This window comes from Phoxinus phoxinus (genome assembly GCF_949152265.1).
Source record: "Phoxinus phoxinus genome assembly, chromosome: 1".
Classification (NCBI taxonomy): domain Eukaryota; kingdom Metazoa; phylum Chordata; class Actinopteri; order Cypriniformes; family Leuciscidae; genus Phoxinus; species Phoxinus phoxinus.
This window is the reverse complement of record NC_136876.1, coordinates 49,311,655-49,329,670: the sequence shown is the minus strand read 5'-3', so window position 1 is coordinate 49,329,670 and position 18,016 is coordinate 49,311,655. Positions and strand designations below refer to the sequence as shown.

Below are 18,016 nucleotides of genomic sequence, written 5' to 3'. Positions count from 1 at the left end.
AAATGAGTCACGTGAGTTCCGCTAAAAACAAGCTCCGCCCCCAACTGATCTGACCGTGATGACGTGCGATCTACTGCAGTGCTAGTTGAAGAAGAAGAAAAAAAACGTTTAATTTAAACGTAAAAATGTAAATGATAATATATCACTAAACCTGGCACATTCATTTATGTAAATTTGCGAAAAGCTTATTTAAAGCTTGTTAATATTATGCTAGAGCTTATAATTGTCCAATGATTTCAATCACAGGAGTTTATGGTCCTGATGTGACTGAGGAAATCTCTCTTTCTGTTTAATGATTGCTCTGCTGTTTTTCCCTTTGAGCCTTGCGGTATGTTTAATGTTACAGTGTCTTGTTGTTGTGGTCATTTTTGGAATAATAAATGTCATTGTGGTTTAGCCTATCTTTTATCATCATTATCACCATCATCATCCCTGTACCTCTCTCATTGAAGATTTAGTTTACACTTAATTTGTTGTTGTTGTTAACTGTTCGTGTGTGTTTTCCCCTGTTTGATCAATCTATAAGTTATTCCTGTAGCTCAATCAGTAGAGAAAGACACTAACAACACCGATGCGTTCAATTCCCATTATAATGCCAGAACTGATTAAAAATCCGCATTTTATCACTTTGGATAAAACGGTACCTGCCAAATGTGTAAATGTAGCGTATTTTTTAGATACACTTACATATATAAATACATATACATAATATTGTTTTTGTACAACTGTAAATGTATTGTTTTTCTTTCAATAAAGCCTCGATGCACACTTCAACCAGTAGATGGCGAAAATTCACCAGACATTGATTTCCCAGCAGTCATAAAACACCACAAGAAGAAGGAGGAGAAGAGCAATCGTGCATGACATATTTCATTTGTGTATTGAATGTACATGCTGTAAATATTGTACATGTAGTGTGTGTTATAAGTGTGAGAGTTTGAATTCACCATAATAAATGACGAGATGAAGACAGACTTTCAAACAAGAGTAAGTCCGTGTGAAAACAACTGAAATCTGAGTGACATACTATTGAAATGATGTTTATTAAGAGTGTGAAGACATGAGTGAACATGAGATACTGATAAACAAAGAGGGTTGTGTCCATTTTTTCAAATGATACTACTTCATTTTTGTCTAGTGGGAGAAATATTGACCCTAAATGTGTCAAAACATGATCTGTCTGTATACTTTTTGTGCTTTGTTATATCGTCAGCAATACAATTTTAACTGCATTTTCTGTGTGTGTGTGTGTGTGTGTGTGTGTGTGTGTGTGTGTGTGTGTGTGTGTGTGTGTGTGTGTGTGTGTGTGTGTGTGTGTGTGTGTGAACTATTCAGAATGCAATAAAAATATGTATTGCCTTATAAATTATGATTAAATAAAAAAATAGGCTACATTTAATCTAAAGTCATTTAAATCGACCCTCATATGCATTTAAGGGTTATAGGTCACACACACACACACATATTGTATGCGTTTTGGCAGTTCATTTACACGACAACAGCGTTTTGGGAGCCTGAAAACACACACTTTCTCTGTGTAAACTACATAAACACGGGCTGCATCCGAAATCGCATAATAGTAGGCAAAAACAGTATGTGACAAAAGAAGTACCGGTATGTCTGAATTCACGGTGATTATAAAAGAGTTGGCAGAAAGTCCCCGGATGAGATTCTGAAGTGTGTATATGATGGACACTTTACTATCCCATGAGGCCACGGGATAGCATTTGTGAACGACTGTGTGAACAGGATTGTTTTGACAACGTTGTCGTCTCTGTATGTGAAACTTTTTGAAAAACGCATAGGAAAAACTTTTACATTTTTAGCACATCATTGTTGTCTTTTAAAAAACATAAAACATAAAAGAACTATGAAATGCATCTAATTTATCATAACCTTGAATAAACCTTAAACATCAACCAGATTTGTTGTTATTAATGTGAGTAAGACTACTTTAATCAAACTTTACCTTATAAAAAAATTTAAAGGTTGCAGTAGCTACTTCACTCTTGTAGCGTCTGCCATTAATCAAGTTTTTTTTTTGTCTTTCATTTCATGTTGGTCTTTGTCAGAAGTAATTTTCACAGTTTGCTATTTTAATCAGACCTGATAGAAATGAAAGAAGAAAGTGAAGAACTGAATGAAGTGGAGAAACATGAGTATCAGACGCCTCATCGATTCATAAGAGGAAGCCTGAAGAGACACATGAGGATCCGCACGGGAGAGAAACCCTTCATGTGCACGAGTGTGGAAAGAGCTTCACACAGACAGTAGGTCTGAAAACACATCTGAGTCCTCACTCTGGAGGAAGATCATTGAACTGTGAAGATTTACTTCAGCATCAGTCCTGAAAACACACCTGAAGATTCGTGCCAACGAGAGCAGCACAGAAGAGCCGCAGAGAAACACTACTGTGAGATCTCACGTGTGCTTCGAGTGTGGGAAAGCCGTTTCTAAAACCTACGACCTGGAGCGCCACCAAATAATCCACACTGGAGATAGAAAAACCCATAGATAGTATATAGAGACTAGATGCCCTATTGGCCGCTGGGCACTGAGAAATACGGCCGCCATCTTAAACCGGTCGTCCTCCTAGTTTCGTTGCTTAGTCGCAGTTAGATTCCAGAGCACTGTGGAGCATTTTCCTGTTCTAATCGGCGGACCAGCGCAAATAGGGCCCGGGATTACTTTTCACAAGTACATTTTAACATTACCGTAGCCTACTATTGGTTGTATTTTGTGAATAGAATATTACCAGATAATTGAGAAGGAGCAAGGATCTTTGATATTACTGGACTGAAATCGTAGCCAGCTAACGTTAGCTAGGCTATGTTTACTGCATCACTCGGCATGGAGAGGTGGGGTAAAGTAATAATTACAAGAGCTTCTCGGTAATCAGATACAAGCATTCAACAGCCCTGTAGTATATACATACATATAGGTTATTTGTATTTGCGCACGTGATATAAGGAAGCAATGTAATAACGTTACCTGTGTAATACACACATGACGGCGATGCACAAATCGAGTGTGTGTGTGTCACAAATCATTGTTTCTTCAACTTATTAAAATATCTTACTTTACTGCAACTATCTGTTTCTGCTTCTTTATCATATTTATAGTGTGTGATTTATAAAATGTCTTATATCCTACATCACATATTTTGATTTTGGACGTCTGGTCACTTTATATCTTATATCAGAATATTATATTACTGTTAAGCCTACTATGAATATTAAAATATGCCGAACCATGTGCCCTGTATCATAGCTACATGAATGACATTTGCAGAAAAAAACCCCGCGTGAAAATCAGTGAGGTATGATTAATTAAATGCGCTGACAGCTCATTGCTCCTGCCATACAGATTACACTGAGTGGAGCGGGTGACCGGTCTAAGATGGCGGCCCCACGGCTCGACTGCGCCAGTAGGCAGTAGCGGTCCATAGGGCGTCTATCTATATGATGGGTGCTTCTCAATATCCCTCCTCGTCTCCTCGCTCCTCCGTCATCCATCCTATGACCCGGACACCGATCGAGCTCAGCCATCTTGAAGGACATCTCAATTCTATAATTGCACCGTGAGGAGGCGAGGATCGAGGAGTGAGGGGGCTTCCAGAGGAGCTATGAGCGAGGATACACAGGTGTATCCTATGCGGAAGTGTTTTATTGACTAAACGTGACGCACGTGTAAATTCTCCTCCCCCTTCACATCGTCACAATAATTTTATAGCTATATAATTTTATTGCAGTTTATATAAAAACCACACGTCACATATTTCAACAGGGTATCTTGCTTTATTATTATTTATTATGAATTTCTTAAATAACCAAACTTCAACAACATAAGGGCAGATCTTTTGAGCGCTGCTGATGACACTGAGAAGTGACGCTCGAGTGATCAAGTATTCCAATGTATAAAAAAGCTTTCATTCGATTCCTCCGTCCTCCTTTTCTTTCCTTGCAGCGTCCTCCAGGGGGTGGAGCTGAGACGCGAGGAAAGGAAACGAGGATGCACAAATAAGAATTGAGAAGCACCAGATGTCTATGGAAAAACCCAAGGGGGTAACATTGCTCCTTAATGTTAATAAAACCAAAGAAATGATTTTTGACCCTAGGTCTATAGGCGATCAAAGCCCTATTCTAATTGAAGGAGTACCAATTGAACAAGTAACAACATATAAATATTTAGGAATTCAATTAGATAAACACTTAAAGTGGTCACATCAAGTAGAGTATGTTTCCTCAAAAATATGTCAGCATCTATATTTTTTAAGAAGACTAAGAGTTCATGGTGTTGACAAAGATATTATGCTATTGTTTTATAAGGCAGCTATTGAGTCTATTGTCCGATATGGTATTGTAGCTTGGTTTGGTAACCTTTCAGTTAAACTAAAAACACAGCTCCAAATACTGATGAAAAGGGCGGGAAAAATAATTGGACAAGTGCCACCGACTACTCTTAATGAGCTTTTTGAGGAGGCGGTGAGGAAACAGAGTTTAAAAATCACTAGCGATCCGAATCATGTCCTTTACAGTGAGTATGAGATGATGCCCTCGGGCAGAAGGTACAGGTTACCAAACTGCAGAATGAATAGGTTTAAATTTTCATTTGTACCACTCTCTATAAAAATATTGAATAACAACAAATAGGGTGTGTGGGTTAGCTGCAATGAGATAAAGAGGCTACTGACTACTGCATGTGTTAATAGAAAGTGCTAGGAGTGTGGGATGTGGTGGGGGTGGGGGGGGGGGGGGGTGGTGGTGTGTAGGTAGATTATGGTAAATTATGTGTGGGTAAATCATGTTATGTGTTATGTATTTTGTGTTGCATCTGTTATCTCGAATGCCCAAGATGAATTTCTCCGTCAGGAGACAATAAAGGCTAATCTAATCTAATCTAATCTAATCTAATCTAATCTAATCTAATCCATCCGCCGAAAACTGAAGCCTCCGCGGGCGCCGCCATTGTAGCAGAACTTCACCTGCTGTTAGCACTCCATTGACTCCCATTCATTTTTGCGTCACTTTGACAGCGAATAACTTTACATCTGAGGCGTCCAAAGACTCCATTTGTCCATTATTTATTTCTAAAGAAACTTGACAATGTATAAAAGGCTCCATTACCTTGTACCTTACGTTATGGCCCCGTAGAAGCCGTTTTTGTAAAAATAGGCTAACGATTGCATCATAACCTACGCGACTCTCTGTCGCACTGTAGAGATATTACCGTATAGACAGGCGGAGAAGCTCACGAGCAATCGGGGAGACATGGAGGCATAAAGTCCGATAAAGTGAAGGGAGAAGCCCATAGAGAGTGATAAAGTTGCTCCTGCTGCTAGCTCATGGACAGCTAATACCCACGCTCTCCGTATCTGCGAGATTCGGAAGGGAATGATTCAGATTTCTCTCGGCACAGCGACTAGAAGACTGACAACTGTCAGACACGTTGCTCACGTCACCAAGCTCAGTTTGAGCCTGCGCAGTTCGCCTGGCGATCAGGAAGTGAGTGCTTCAAATGGGCTTCACTTTTCTCCGTTGAAGTCAATGGGGTCGCTGTGTCCATCTTATATACTGTCTATGGAAAAACACTGCAAGTGCTTCCGGTGTGGAAAGAGTTTCAATCAGCAGATCCCTGAAAGCACACGAGAGGGTTCATACTGGAGAGAAGCCGTTCCTCTGCCATCATGTGATGGGAAGAGCTTCAAACAACCAGCTTCTCTAAAGACTCGTCAGGAAAAGCATTGACTAGAGTTCATTATTCAGACGCTAATTGTTTCTGACGTGATGTAACTGTCGGGATTTGATTGGCATCCCAGTCAGAAATGTCCGTGTTTTTCCTTCCACATCCCTGGATAAAATTACAGGCGGCATCAACTGTTGTTTCAGAGTTATGTGGAAACTTAATTCATATTTGATTCAATATCTTTGAGTTTACATGGAGGAATTATTAGAAAGGTTTTTTTTTGTTTGTTTTTTACATTTCTTTGACCATACCGATGTTGTGCAGTAATGAACATTTGTGCATTCAGGCTTTTTATGAAGATATTTATACTGCTTAAAAACAATTACATCTCCACCAAACCACAGTGACTGAGAAGAAAGAGAAGAACATCCAAAAATCATGTTCAAATGGGCCGTTATAATGACAGCAACAGGTTTGTGAAGCATAACGTTTTTTTCGATATGTTTATTTGACTCTCATGGTGTTGAATAAGACCATGTATGATTTTATGTAAATATAACACATTTACAGTATATGTAAAATGATATAGATTTCCAGATGGTTTGACTGGCTTATTACTGCAGTGATCAATCAGCCGTTGCTTTACATATAGAGATGGTATAGGAACTAGAAATACTGAAATTGGAGTACGGTACAGAGGAACCGGAGACAGAAGGACAGTGATTGAGTTTATTTGCAGCAATGGCCAGACAAACAGAAAAATGTCCAACACAAGGGAGAGGAGAGCACAGGGCACAGACGCTGGCGAGGACACGGCAGGAATGGGTCTAAACACACAAAGGAATTAACGAGACTGGGACGATGAGGGAACACAAGGTGAGTGGTTTAATGGTGAAGTTGATGAGGGAGATCGCTGACAGGTGCAGGTGATTGTGAAGGAGGTGCAGGTGTGGGCCAAGGAGGATGCTGGGAAATGTAGTGAAGGAGGATGTGATGTTCATGATAATGAAAGGGAGAGAGAGAGAGTTTATGGATAAGACTTTAATGGGCACTTATACTGTGTTTATTCAGCTCTACAGTGATTTTCCAGAGTAAAACTGACACTTCATCTTTTGTGTGATGTACAATAAACTTCATTGAACTCATCAGTATATTTTTGGCCATCATTCGGACGTGGTCCGCTAGAGCAGGATAGTGTTAATAGTGGATAAAACTTCTATAGGAATACCAAACACAAGTCATTTCAAGCGTATGAGATATTGTTTGTGAACTTTTAAATACTATAATTTTAGAAAATTTCTTTAGAAGTATGCATTAACACTTGAGCCATTACTAGTTAGTTAACAGTTAGTTAACATGATCTTCACTTTAGAATACGGATCCAAATAATTAGTAGTTCCTATAGAGGTATGTAGTAACACTTGAGTCATTACTAGTAATCATGATTCCATGCTGTAGTTACTAATGAAGAGCCAACCCGAAAGGGTAGAATCATCTAATCATTCACAGGATATATATATACACACACATATTTATATATATATATATATACATATGAGCAAAGAGACATACATAAAAACACTTTTGAGAAGTAGGTTAAATAATAAAATAACTGGTATTTGGATGGCTGATGACTCAGTATGTTCCAGTGCTCACCATGATGAGTCTAGTTATTCAAAGCCAGTCCAGAGGAATGCCGGAAAATCGGCCACAGGGTAAGTGTTCCAGACAAGTGCATTTATAAAAACAATTCTTAAAAATTATTTAGTTTATGAATAGTTCTCTAAAAGACAGCAGTGCATAGGCTAATTATTGACAGCTTTCCCAAATCATAAGTCTGCTACGCTATTACATATTTATAATTAGTGTACAGTATCTAGCAGTAATGTTAATCTAGTGCTAGTCATTTTTCCTGCATTAGTTATTACGTTTTGCATGAATTGTGAATTTTTTTCATTATTTCTCTGGGAAGTATTGAAAAATAGTAGTTATTGATTAGTTATTAGTGAACTACCACTTAAATCTGTGTGCTATTAATTACTAATCCGTTAATCAGAGTTACTTGTTAGTTAACTGTAGTTACTAGATTGTTAACATTGTGTTACTCATTTGTTCCTGTGTAGTTATTCATTAACGAAGGATCCGTATTTTAAAGTGTTACCCAGCATATTATTAACAATAAAAAGTAACAATATTATTAGCATTTTCAATGCAATCCAAAGGATTTCTTAAAAGTTGTTCACAGTTATAGTCCATGTGTGGTCCTAGTCTTAAATCCAGTCATTATTAGCGGTGTGTCGAGAGGAAAAGGGGTTTTGTGGAACAGAGCTGGGTCAGATAAAACTTTAGATGTGGAAAGTGTGTTTATATGGCCCATGGTCACAAGCCTGATTTGTGCCGGATAATCAATGGACTGATCTGACCACACTCCTCCACCAACATTCGGCCCTCATGCTGTGCCGTGTGTGTATGTGTGTGTGTGTGTGTGTGTGTGTGTGGACAGAGAGAGAGAGCAGAGGATCTGTAGACACTGTGATCTACAGCACATAGAGGATGAGGAACACTTTCTGCTCTTCTGCTCTAAATATACCAATATAAGAGAAACTTTTCTGCCCAGATTTAAAACCTTGATCCCATCATTCTCTGAACTGAGTGACACTGAACAAATGTCCTTCTTACTCGGAGAAGATGATAGTACAGCTGCACTAGCGGCTAAATATGTGTTAGCTATTCACAACGCCAGAGACGGCTAACTCTAGAGTGACCCACTGTATGTATCTATTTATTAAGATGGATTGTGTCTATTTATATATATTTACTATACTACATATGACATGATCTATAGATATATGTTTTGTTTATTTGTTTGTTTTATTATTTATATATAATATGTTGATGCTTTGGCAACATTGTGTTACACAGTCATGCTAATAAAGCTAATTTGAAATTGAGAGAGAGAGAGAGAGAGAGAGTGAGTGAGTGTGTGTGAATGTGAGAGAGAGAGCGAGAGTGAGTGAGTGTGTGTGTGAGCATTTTTTTTTTTACATAATTCAGATGTAGTGTCACATATATAAGTGTTTAAAGACGTACGTGTATGAATATCAATAACGGTGATAATGCAGTAACGCACTATCAGTCAAGCAACTGGAAAAATGTCAGTTTAGTGTGAGTGTGAGTGTGTGAGTGAGTGAGTGAGTGTGTGTGTGTGTGTGTGTGTGTGTGAGAGAGAGAGAGCGAGAGTGAGAGTGAGTGAGTGTGTGTGAATGTGAGAGAGAGAGCGAGAGTGAGTGAGTGTGTGTGTGAGCATTTTTTTTTTTACATAATTCAGATGTAGTGTCACATATATAAGTGTTTAAAGACGTACGTGTATGAATATCAATAACGGTGATAATGCAGTAACGCACTATCAGTCAAGCAACTGGAAAAATGTCAGTTTAGTGTGAGTGTGAGTGTGTGAGTGAGTGAGTGAGTGTGTGTGTGTGTGTGTGTGTGTGTGTGTGTGTGTGTGTGTGTGTGTGTGTGTGTGTGTGTGTGTGTGTGTGTGTGTTTGTGTTTGTGTGTGCATGTATGTCATTTCACACTTCTGATAAAATAATTCTGTCAAATCACATTTACTGTTTTAAATCAAATTCACATTGACATTGTCAGTCAGTGTGTGTGTGTGTGTGTGTGTGTGTTTAATGTGACACAGAGACACTGAAGAGTTATTATAAAGCCTAAATCCAGCACAGAGGGGTTCAGTGAATGTGTGTGTGAATGTGTGTAAGCGTGTGAGTGTGTGTGTGTCAGAGACGCTGTAGAAGGACAGAGTGCCGGCCGACACGTCCACAAACACTCCTGCTCTCTTACAGGATCCTGGACCAGCAGAAACAGCAGTGGAGATATTATTGTGACGGACAGAGAGTGTGTGATCAGTGCGGATCAGACTCCAGGACTTCTCATTACGTCCAAACACACAGTCACGACTCAGTCCATTCCTCTTGATTCCTTTATATGACACTGAGATATCAACATCATCTCCACTCCATTCACACTCCCAGTAACAGCGTCCAGTCAGACTCTCTCCACACAGAACCTGAGGATAATACTTAAATCTCTCTGGATGATCAGGATACGACTGACTCTCTGACACACACGTCACCTTTCTGTTCTCCTCAGACAGAGCGAGGAGAGTGTTTGCTGTGTTTGGATCCAGTGTGAGATCAACGGCATCTGAACACAAGAACACACATTACAACAGCAACATTTACAACAACACACACTACAACTGTGTTTGAGGACTTACATCTGTGTAGTCTTGATGTCATCATGAACTCTTTAACTTCTGAACTTCCGTGATCCACACTAGAACACACACACACACACACACACGCACACACGCACACACGCACACACACACACACACACACACATTTGATGTTCAACAAATAAAACAGATATAATACGGATGAGCAAATGATAAAGCTTGGGTTGCTGAATATTCGATCTCTTACTTCAAAAGCGCTAATAGTTAATGATATGATTTCAGATTATAACCTAGATGTGCTGTGTTTGACAGAAACCTGGCTAAAACCAAACGATTACATTGCTTTAAATGAGTCAACCCCACAAGATTACGGTTATAAACATGAACCTCGTCTGAAACGCAAAGGAGGAGGTGTTGCTGTAATTTATAGTAATATTTTCAAAACCACTAAGAAATCTAGTTGTAAATATAATTCTTTTGAAGTGTTGGTGCTTAATGTAAAAATATATAGTGTAAACGATAAATCACGTTTGAAAATTCTGCTGGCTACTGTATACAGGCCACCAGGGCACCATACAGACTTTATCAAAGAATTTGCGGACTTTGTATCAGAATTAGTATTGGCTGCAGATAAAGTACTAATTGTTGGTGACTTTAATATACACATAGATAATGAAAAAGATGCATTGGGATTGGCATTTAAAGACATTATAAACTCAATTGGAGTTAGACAACACGTGTCAGGACCGACTCATTGTCGTAATCATACTCTAGATCTAATACTATCACATGGAATAGATGTTGATGCCGTTGAAATACTGCAACAGAACGATGACATCTCAGATCACGATCTAGTCTCGTGTAAATTACATTTAGCCAAGGCTGCAAAGCCGACTCCGTGTTATAAATATGTTAGACCGATCACTTCTGCCACTAAGGATTGCTTTATCAATAATCTTCTTAATCAGTTTCATCATCTCAGCATCCCGGATAGCTTAGAAGAACTTGATATTGCAACAGAAACTTTTAACTCTCTCTTTTCCAGCACTTTAGACACAGTTGCTCCGCTGCGCTTAAAGAAGATTAAAGAACATAGTCCAACGCCGTGGCACAACGAGCACACTCAGGCCCTTAAGAGAGCAGCCAGAAAAATGGAGCGCAACTGGAAGAAAACAAAACTAGAGGTATTTCGGATTTCATGGAAGGAGAGCTCGATTGCTTACAGAGAGGCTTTAAAAGCTGCTAGATCTGCTTATTTTTCAACCCTATTAGAAGAAAATAAACATAATCCTAGGTATTTATTTGAAACAGTGGCTAAACTAACGAAAAAGAAAGCTTCAAGCCCAGAAGTTTCCAAGCAACACAGCAGTAATGACTTTATGAACTTCTTCACTTATAAGATCGATAATATCAGGGATAAAATTATAACTATGCAACCGTCTAATACAGTATCGCATCAGGAAGTGCATTGTAGTCTTCCTGAGGGAAAATTTGATTCATTAATTGCTATAGGAGAGGAAGAATTTTGCAAACTCGTCAAATCATCTAAATCGACAACGTGCATGTTAGACCCTATACCGACTAAGCTGCTGAAAGAGATGCTTCCAGAGGTCATAGATCCTCTTCTTAATATCATTAATTCATCTTTGTCTCTAGGATACGTACCAAAAACCATTAAGCTAGCTATGATTAAACCGCTTGTTAAAAAACAGCAACTTGATCCTACAAAACTAGTCAATTACAGGCCGATCTCGAATCTGCCTTTTCTGTCAAAGATATTAGAAAAAGCAGTATCATCACAACTGTGTTCTTTTCTTGAAAGAAATGATATCTGCGAGGATTTTCAGTCCGGATTTAGACCGTACCATAGTACCGAGACAGCTCTCGTTAGAGTCACAAATGATTTGCTCTTATCATCCGATCGTGGTTGTATCTCTCTATTAGTGTTACTTGATCTTAGTGCTACATTTGACACCATTGACCACAACATCCTTTTAAATAGACTCGAACATTATGTTGGCATTAGTGGAATTGCACTAGCATGGTTTAAATCATACTTATCTGACCGTTATCAGTTTGTAGCAGTAAATGAAGAGATGTCTTATCAATCACAAGTTCAGTATGGCGTACCACAAGGCTCAGTACTAGGACCGCTGCTGTTCACTCTGTATATGCTACCATTAGGAGATAACATTAGGAAACATGGAATTAGCTTTCACTGTTATGCCGACGATACTCAGCTGTATATTTCTTCAAAACCTAACGAAACCTACCAATTCACAAAATTAACGGAATGCATAGCTGATATAAAAAATTGGATGACTAGTAATTTCCTACTACTAAATTCAGAAAAAACAGAGATTCTAATTATTGGACAAAAAACTTCCACACGTAATAACCTAGAGTACTGTCTAACACTTGATGGCTGCTCTGTTAAGTCTTCGTCGTCGGTTAGGAACCTGGGTGTGCTCTTTGATACCAATCTTTCATTTGAAAGTCATGTGTCTAGTATCTGTAAAACTGCTTTCTTCCATCTTAAAAATATATCTAAATTACGTCATATGCTCTCAATGAATAATGCAGAACAATTAGTTCATGCGTTTATGACCTCAAGGCTAGATTATTGTAATGCTCTACTGGGTGGCTGCCCTGCATGCTTAATAAACAAACTACAGCTAGTTCAAAATGCAGCAGCTCGAGTTCTTACTAGAACCAGGAAGTATGACCATATTAGCCCCGTTCTGTCAACACTGCATTGGCTGCCTATTAACCATCGTATAAATTTTAAAATATTGCTGATCACTTACAAAGCACTAAATGGTTTAGCTCCGCAGTACTTGAGAGAGCTCTTAACGCATTATAGTCCTTCATGTCTATTGCGATCTCAAAATTCCGGCCAGTTAATAATACCTAGAATATCAAAATCGACTGCTGGCGGTAGATCCTTTTCCTATTTAGCACCAAAACTTTGGAACAGTCTTCAAAATTGTCCGGGAAGCAGACACACTCTGTCAGTTCAAATCTAGACTAAAGACACATCTCTTTGACCTAGCATTCACATAACACATTATATGTCACAGTGTCTGGTGGTTCCCTGGGTTTAACACTAAAGGTCTCAGTTTTCACGGTGTCTAGGCATTTTCACTACATTTCCCATAATCCTGTCTGTCACTGATTGTTCATTTCCTTCAGCTGTTTCTCGTCACCTTGTTTGCACTTGTGTATATATACCATGTCTGTTTCAGTGTTTGTCACGGAGTCCTTGTATATTGTCCCCACACTTCCGTTCCTGTTTACTTATGTCTTGTGTTCTGTTGGATTGCCTTTTGGTTTTCGACCCTTGCCTGGACTGGTTGTGAGTACGGATTACCCTTTAATAAATAATACTGCACTTGGATCTTCGTGTCTTGTGTATGTGTGATCGTGACAGAAGGACTCCGTCACAAATAGATCCAGCAGTACGGATATGATCCGGTCGGTATGTGGATACCGCGTGGCGAGATTTTCCCTCCGGGAAAGGATGAAGGATCCTCGATTTCTTTGTTGGCCTATTTTTCAATGTGTGCTAGAAGGAATGAGGAGACCATAGTCGGCAGGCTCGTACAGGAGACGGTAACGTCCCCAGAGATGGTGAGTTCGATGCAGTCAGAGACTGTTCACGTCACGTCTGCCCAGTCAGAGACTGTTCACGTTCTGTCTGCCCAGTCAGAGACTGTTCACGTCACGTCTGCCCAGTCAGAGACTGTTCACGTTCTGTCTGCCCAGTCAGAGACTGTTCACGTCACGTCTGCCCAGTCAGAGACTGTTCACGTCACGTCTGCCCAGTCAGAGACTGTTCACGTCCCGTCTGCCCAGTCAGAGACTGTTCACGTCCCGTCTGCCCAGTTTGGGACAGATCTAGAGATGCCCATTGGTGGGGCCGCCAAGGCAATGATGGACTATTTGGAGCGTCTGGCTCGGATCCTGGACATGCCAGTGTCTGCTGTTCCAGAGCCGGAGCCAGTGTCTGCTGTTCCAGAGCCGGAGCCAGTGTCTGCTGTTCCAGAGCCGGAGCCAGTGTCTGCTGTTCCAGAGCCGGAGCCAGTGTCTGCTGTTCCAGAGCCGAAGCCAGTGTCTGCTGTTCCAGAGCCGGAGCCAGTGTCTGCTGGTCCAGAGCCGGAGCCAGTGTCGTCTGTTCCTGAGTCGGGTCTGGTGGTTCCGATTCCGGTGGTCCGGAGACGGAAGAGGAGAAGGAGAAAGGCATCTTCAACGGACCGTCCGGTGGTTCCTAACCCAGAGACCATCCCAGAGGTGACGGCTCGCCCTGCCGAACCCGCCCGAGCTGCTCGCCCTGCCGGCCCCGCCCGAGCTTCACGTCACGCCTGCCGAGCCTGAGCTTCACGTCACGCCTGCCGAGCCTGAGCTTCACGTCACGCCTGCCGAGCCTGTTCCTGAGCTGGTGCCCGTGTCTGTTCCTGAGCCGGTGGTGTCTGTTGCTGTTGCAGTTCCTGAGCCGGTGGTGTCTGTTGCAGTTCCTGAGCCGGTGGTGTCTGTTCCAGTTCCTGAGCCGGTGGTGTCTGTTCCAGTTCCTGAGCCGGTGGTGTCTGTGACTGTTCCTGAGCCAGGGTCTGTTCCTGTTCCGCCTTGGTCTTCACCGCCATGGCCGCCCGAATGGTCGTCTTCACCCTGCTCGTCTCTGCCATGGCCGCCCGAGTGGTCGTCTTCACCCTGGTCGTCTCCGCCGTGGCCGCCCGAGGGATCTTCTCCGCCGTGGCCGCCCGAGGGGTCTTCACCGCCGTGGCCGCCCGAGGGGTCTTCACCGCCGTGGCCGCCCGAGGGGTCTTTACCGCCGTGGCCGCCCGAGGGGTCTTCACCGCCGTGGCCGCCCGAGGGGTCTTCACCGCCGTGGCCACCCGAGGGGTCTTCACCGCCGTGGCCGCCCGAGGGGTCTTCACCGCCGTGGCCGCCCGAGGGGTCGTCTCCGCCCTGGCCGCCTGATGGACTGTCTGCTTCGCCCTGGCCGCCCGATAGATTGTCTGTTTCGCCCTGGCCGCCGCTTAAGCCGTTCCCCCCTTGTTCCTGTTCCCCTCCATGGACCTGGCCCCCCATCCCACCCCACCCCACCCCACCCCACCCCCTGATCCTCCACCTTTCCACCTCCCGCCTGGACTCTTGTTTTGTTTGTTTCTTGTGGTCTTGGAGCGTCTGGTAGCCGCTCTGTAGAGGGGAGGTTATGTCACAGTGTCTGGTGGTTCCCTGGGTTTAACACTAAAGGTCTCAGTTTTCACGGTGTCTAGGCATTTTCACTACATTTCCCATAATCCTGTCTGTCACTGATTGTTCATTTCCTTCAGCTGTTTCTCGTCACCTTGTTTGCACTTGTGTATATATACCATGTCTGTTTCAGTGTTTGTCACGGAGTCCTTGTATATTGTCCCCACACTTCTGTTTCTGTTTACTTATGTCTTGTGTTCTGTTGGATTGCCTTTTGGTTTTCGACCCTTGCCTGGACTGGTTGTGAGTACGGATTACCCTTTAATAAATAATACTGCACTTGGATCTTCGTGTCTTGTGTATGTGTGATCGTGACATTATAGACTTCTATAACTCAATGTTAGGCTGCATAGTTTAGAACAGCCGGACCGGGAACACTTCGCGTAATCCTGATGTACTTGGTACATCATAAGAAGGATGGCGTCTACGCTAATATTAGTCTCTCTGTCTATCCCGAGGTTTACCGCTGTCCACCGGAACCAGGCCGTATCCAGATCTGATGAAGGACCAGCGCCAGGACACGACGACGCCGCTGACCTGAAGTGTCAACCAGTCTTCTCCTCCTCTCCACTCCGACTTCACCCAACCCTAGACAAATACTCTGATTCATTCTGAACTTCTGACCTGTAATGCTCCTGAATCATAATCATACACTGTTCGCTCATTGGCCAGAGGAGAACTGGCCCCCGACTGAGCCTGGGTTCTCCCAAGGTTTTTTTCTCCATGTCACCTGATGGAGTTTTGGTTCCTTGCCGCTGTTGCCTTGCCTTCTGGCTTGCTTAGTTGGGGACATTTAATATTCAACACTATTATAGATCTGCCTTAAAGGTGGACGATGATGAAATTGTTTTTTGTATTATTTTCATGTTATCAATGTGAAGCTGCTTTGATACAATCTGTATTGTAAAAAGCGCTATATAAATAAAGGTGACTTGACTTGACTTGACACACAACATTGGCTTGCATTGAGGGACAAATTAATTCCTACAGTATATCAATATTTTGACAAATATAGAATAACTTTAAACAATGTATAATTATTATATCCGCTCAAGCAGTTGCCATTGTAACGAACAACACCTGCGGTTGCCATTGTAACGAACAACACCTGCGGTTGCCATGGTAACGAACAGCAGCTGCTTGTAGAGTGAATGATCATGTCCTGTATCTGAGACTAAATCAGTAAATATTGAGAAACAGAATATTGTGTTCTAGCGCCGGCGTCTCAGTCTCCACTGGACTTCAGGAGAATAATAATGCGCTTATAAGTGTGAATCATTTACACTACATTATTACATAACAGCAGCTGCTCTTCTTCTCTTCTCTTCTCTCTATTCTCCTCTCTTCTTCTTCTTCTTCTCTTCTCTCTTCTCTTCTTTTTTCTTCTGTCTCTTCTCTCTATTCTCCTCTCTTCTCCTCTTCTCTTCTTACTTTTCTCTCCTCTCTTCTCGTTTCTTCTCTTTTCTCTCTTCTTCTTTCTTCTCGTTTCTTCTCTCTTCTTTATTTTCTTCTATTTCTCTCTTCTCCTCTCTCTCTCTCTTTCTTTCTCTTTCTCTCTCTCTCTCTCTCTCTCTCTCTCTCTCTCTCTCTCTCATTACATCATGTTACACAAACACACACCTGTGACCGCATTACACTAGTGTTACACACACACACACACACACGTGACAGCATTACATCAGTGTTACACAAACACACACACACACACACACACACACACACACACACCAGTGACAGCATTACATTAGTGTTACACAAACAAACTCCTGTGACCACATTGCACTAGTGTTACACAAACACACACCTGTGACCACATTATATCAGTGTTACACAAACACACACCTGTGACATTACACTAGTGTTACACAAACACACACCTGTGACCGCATTACACTAGTGTTACAAAAACACACACCTGTGACCACATTACATCACTATTACACAAACACACACCTGTGACATTACACTAGTGTTACACAAACACACACCTGTGACCGCATTACACTAGTGTTACACAAACACACACCTGTGACCGCATTACATCACTGTTACACAAACACACACCTGTGACCGCATTACATCAGTGTTACACAAACACACACCTGTGACATTACACTAGTGTTATACAAACACACACCTGTGACATTACACACAAACACACACCTGTGACATTACACTAGTGTTACACAAACACACACGCACTTGTGACCGCATTACACTAGTCTTACACAAACACACACCTGTGACATTACACTAGTGTTACACAAACACACACCTGTAACATTACATTAGTGTTACACAAACACACACCTGTGACCGCTAGGGCTGTCACTTTTTATTCGATATTCGAATATGCATTCGAACATGACGTGAAATAACCGTAATCGAACTTCAAATAAACTATTCGGTTTTTAAAGTGCCATGTCTAGCGCATTTTTTACAGTCTATGATAAGACCGTTTGCTTTTTATTTTAAAAAAGCGTGTTATTTTGAAAGGGTGTTATTTTGAAAGCGTGTTACAGGCTGTAGGTAGGCTATGTTATAGTCAGATATGACGGCGCGCAGCAACACGCATCACCGCAGATTATCTATTCATCAAGCGCCAAGCCAACGTGCAAACTATCGCAAATCAAAGTGAAAGTAAGTCGCAGACGCTTTAACACACAATAATAATAATCTTCATTAAAAGTAAATAAACGAAATGATCTTACCAGGGCTGCCGCTCTCTCTTATTGCAGTCTTTGATGTTAGCTGATGATCAATAAAATGCAGCTCATATCTGTTGTTTTCGGTGACATTAAATCTGCATATAGCGCGGGAATTGAAGATCGG

General features: G+C 41.5%; 1 protein-coding gene across 4 annotated transcripts in view; it reads right to left on the bottom strand.

Moving 5' to 3' along the window:
- Positions 1-6,336: 6,336 nt before the first annotated feature.
- Positions 6,337-18,016, bottom strand: part of LOC307003532 (NACHT, LRR and PYD domains-containing protein 3-like) — a 64,795-nt gene continuing 53,115 nt past the window's right edge. For all 4 annotated transcript variants that reach the window (XM_079622098.1, XM_079622101.1, XM_079622099.1 and 1 more), the window contains 2 exons: positions 9,971-10,029; positions 6,337-9,897 (listed from right to left, as the gene is read on the bottom strand). In XM_079622098.1, the coding sequence (XP_079478224.1) occupies positions 9,305-9,897; positions 9,971-10,029 (652 nt within the window). In that variant the 3' untranslated portion in view covers positions 6,337-9,304. The remainder of the gene's footprint in view (positions 9,898-9,970; positions 10,030-18,016) is intronic.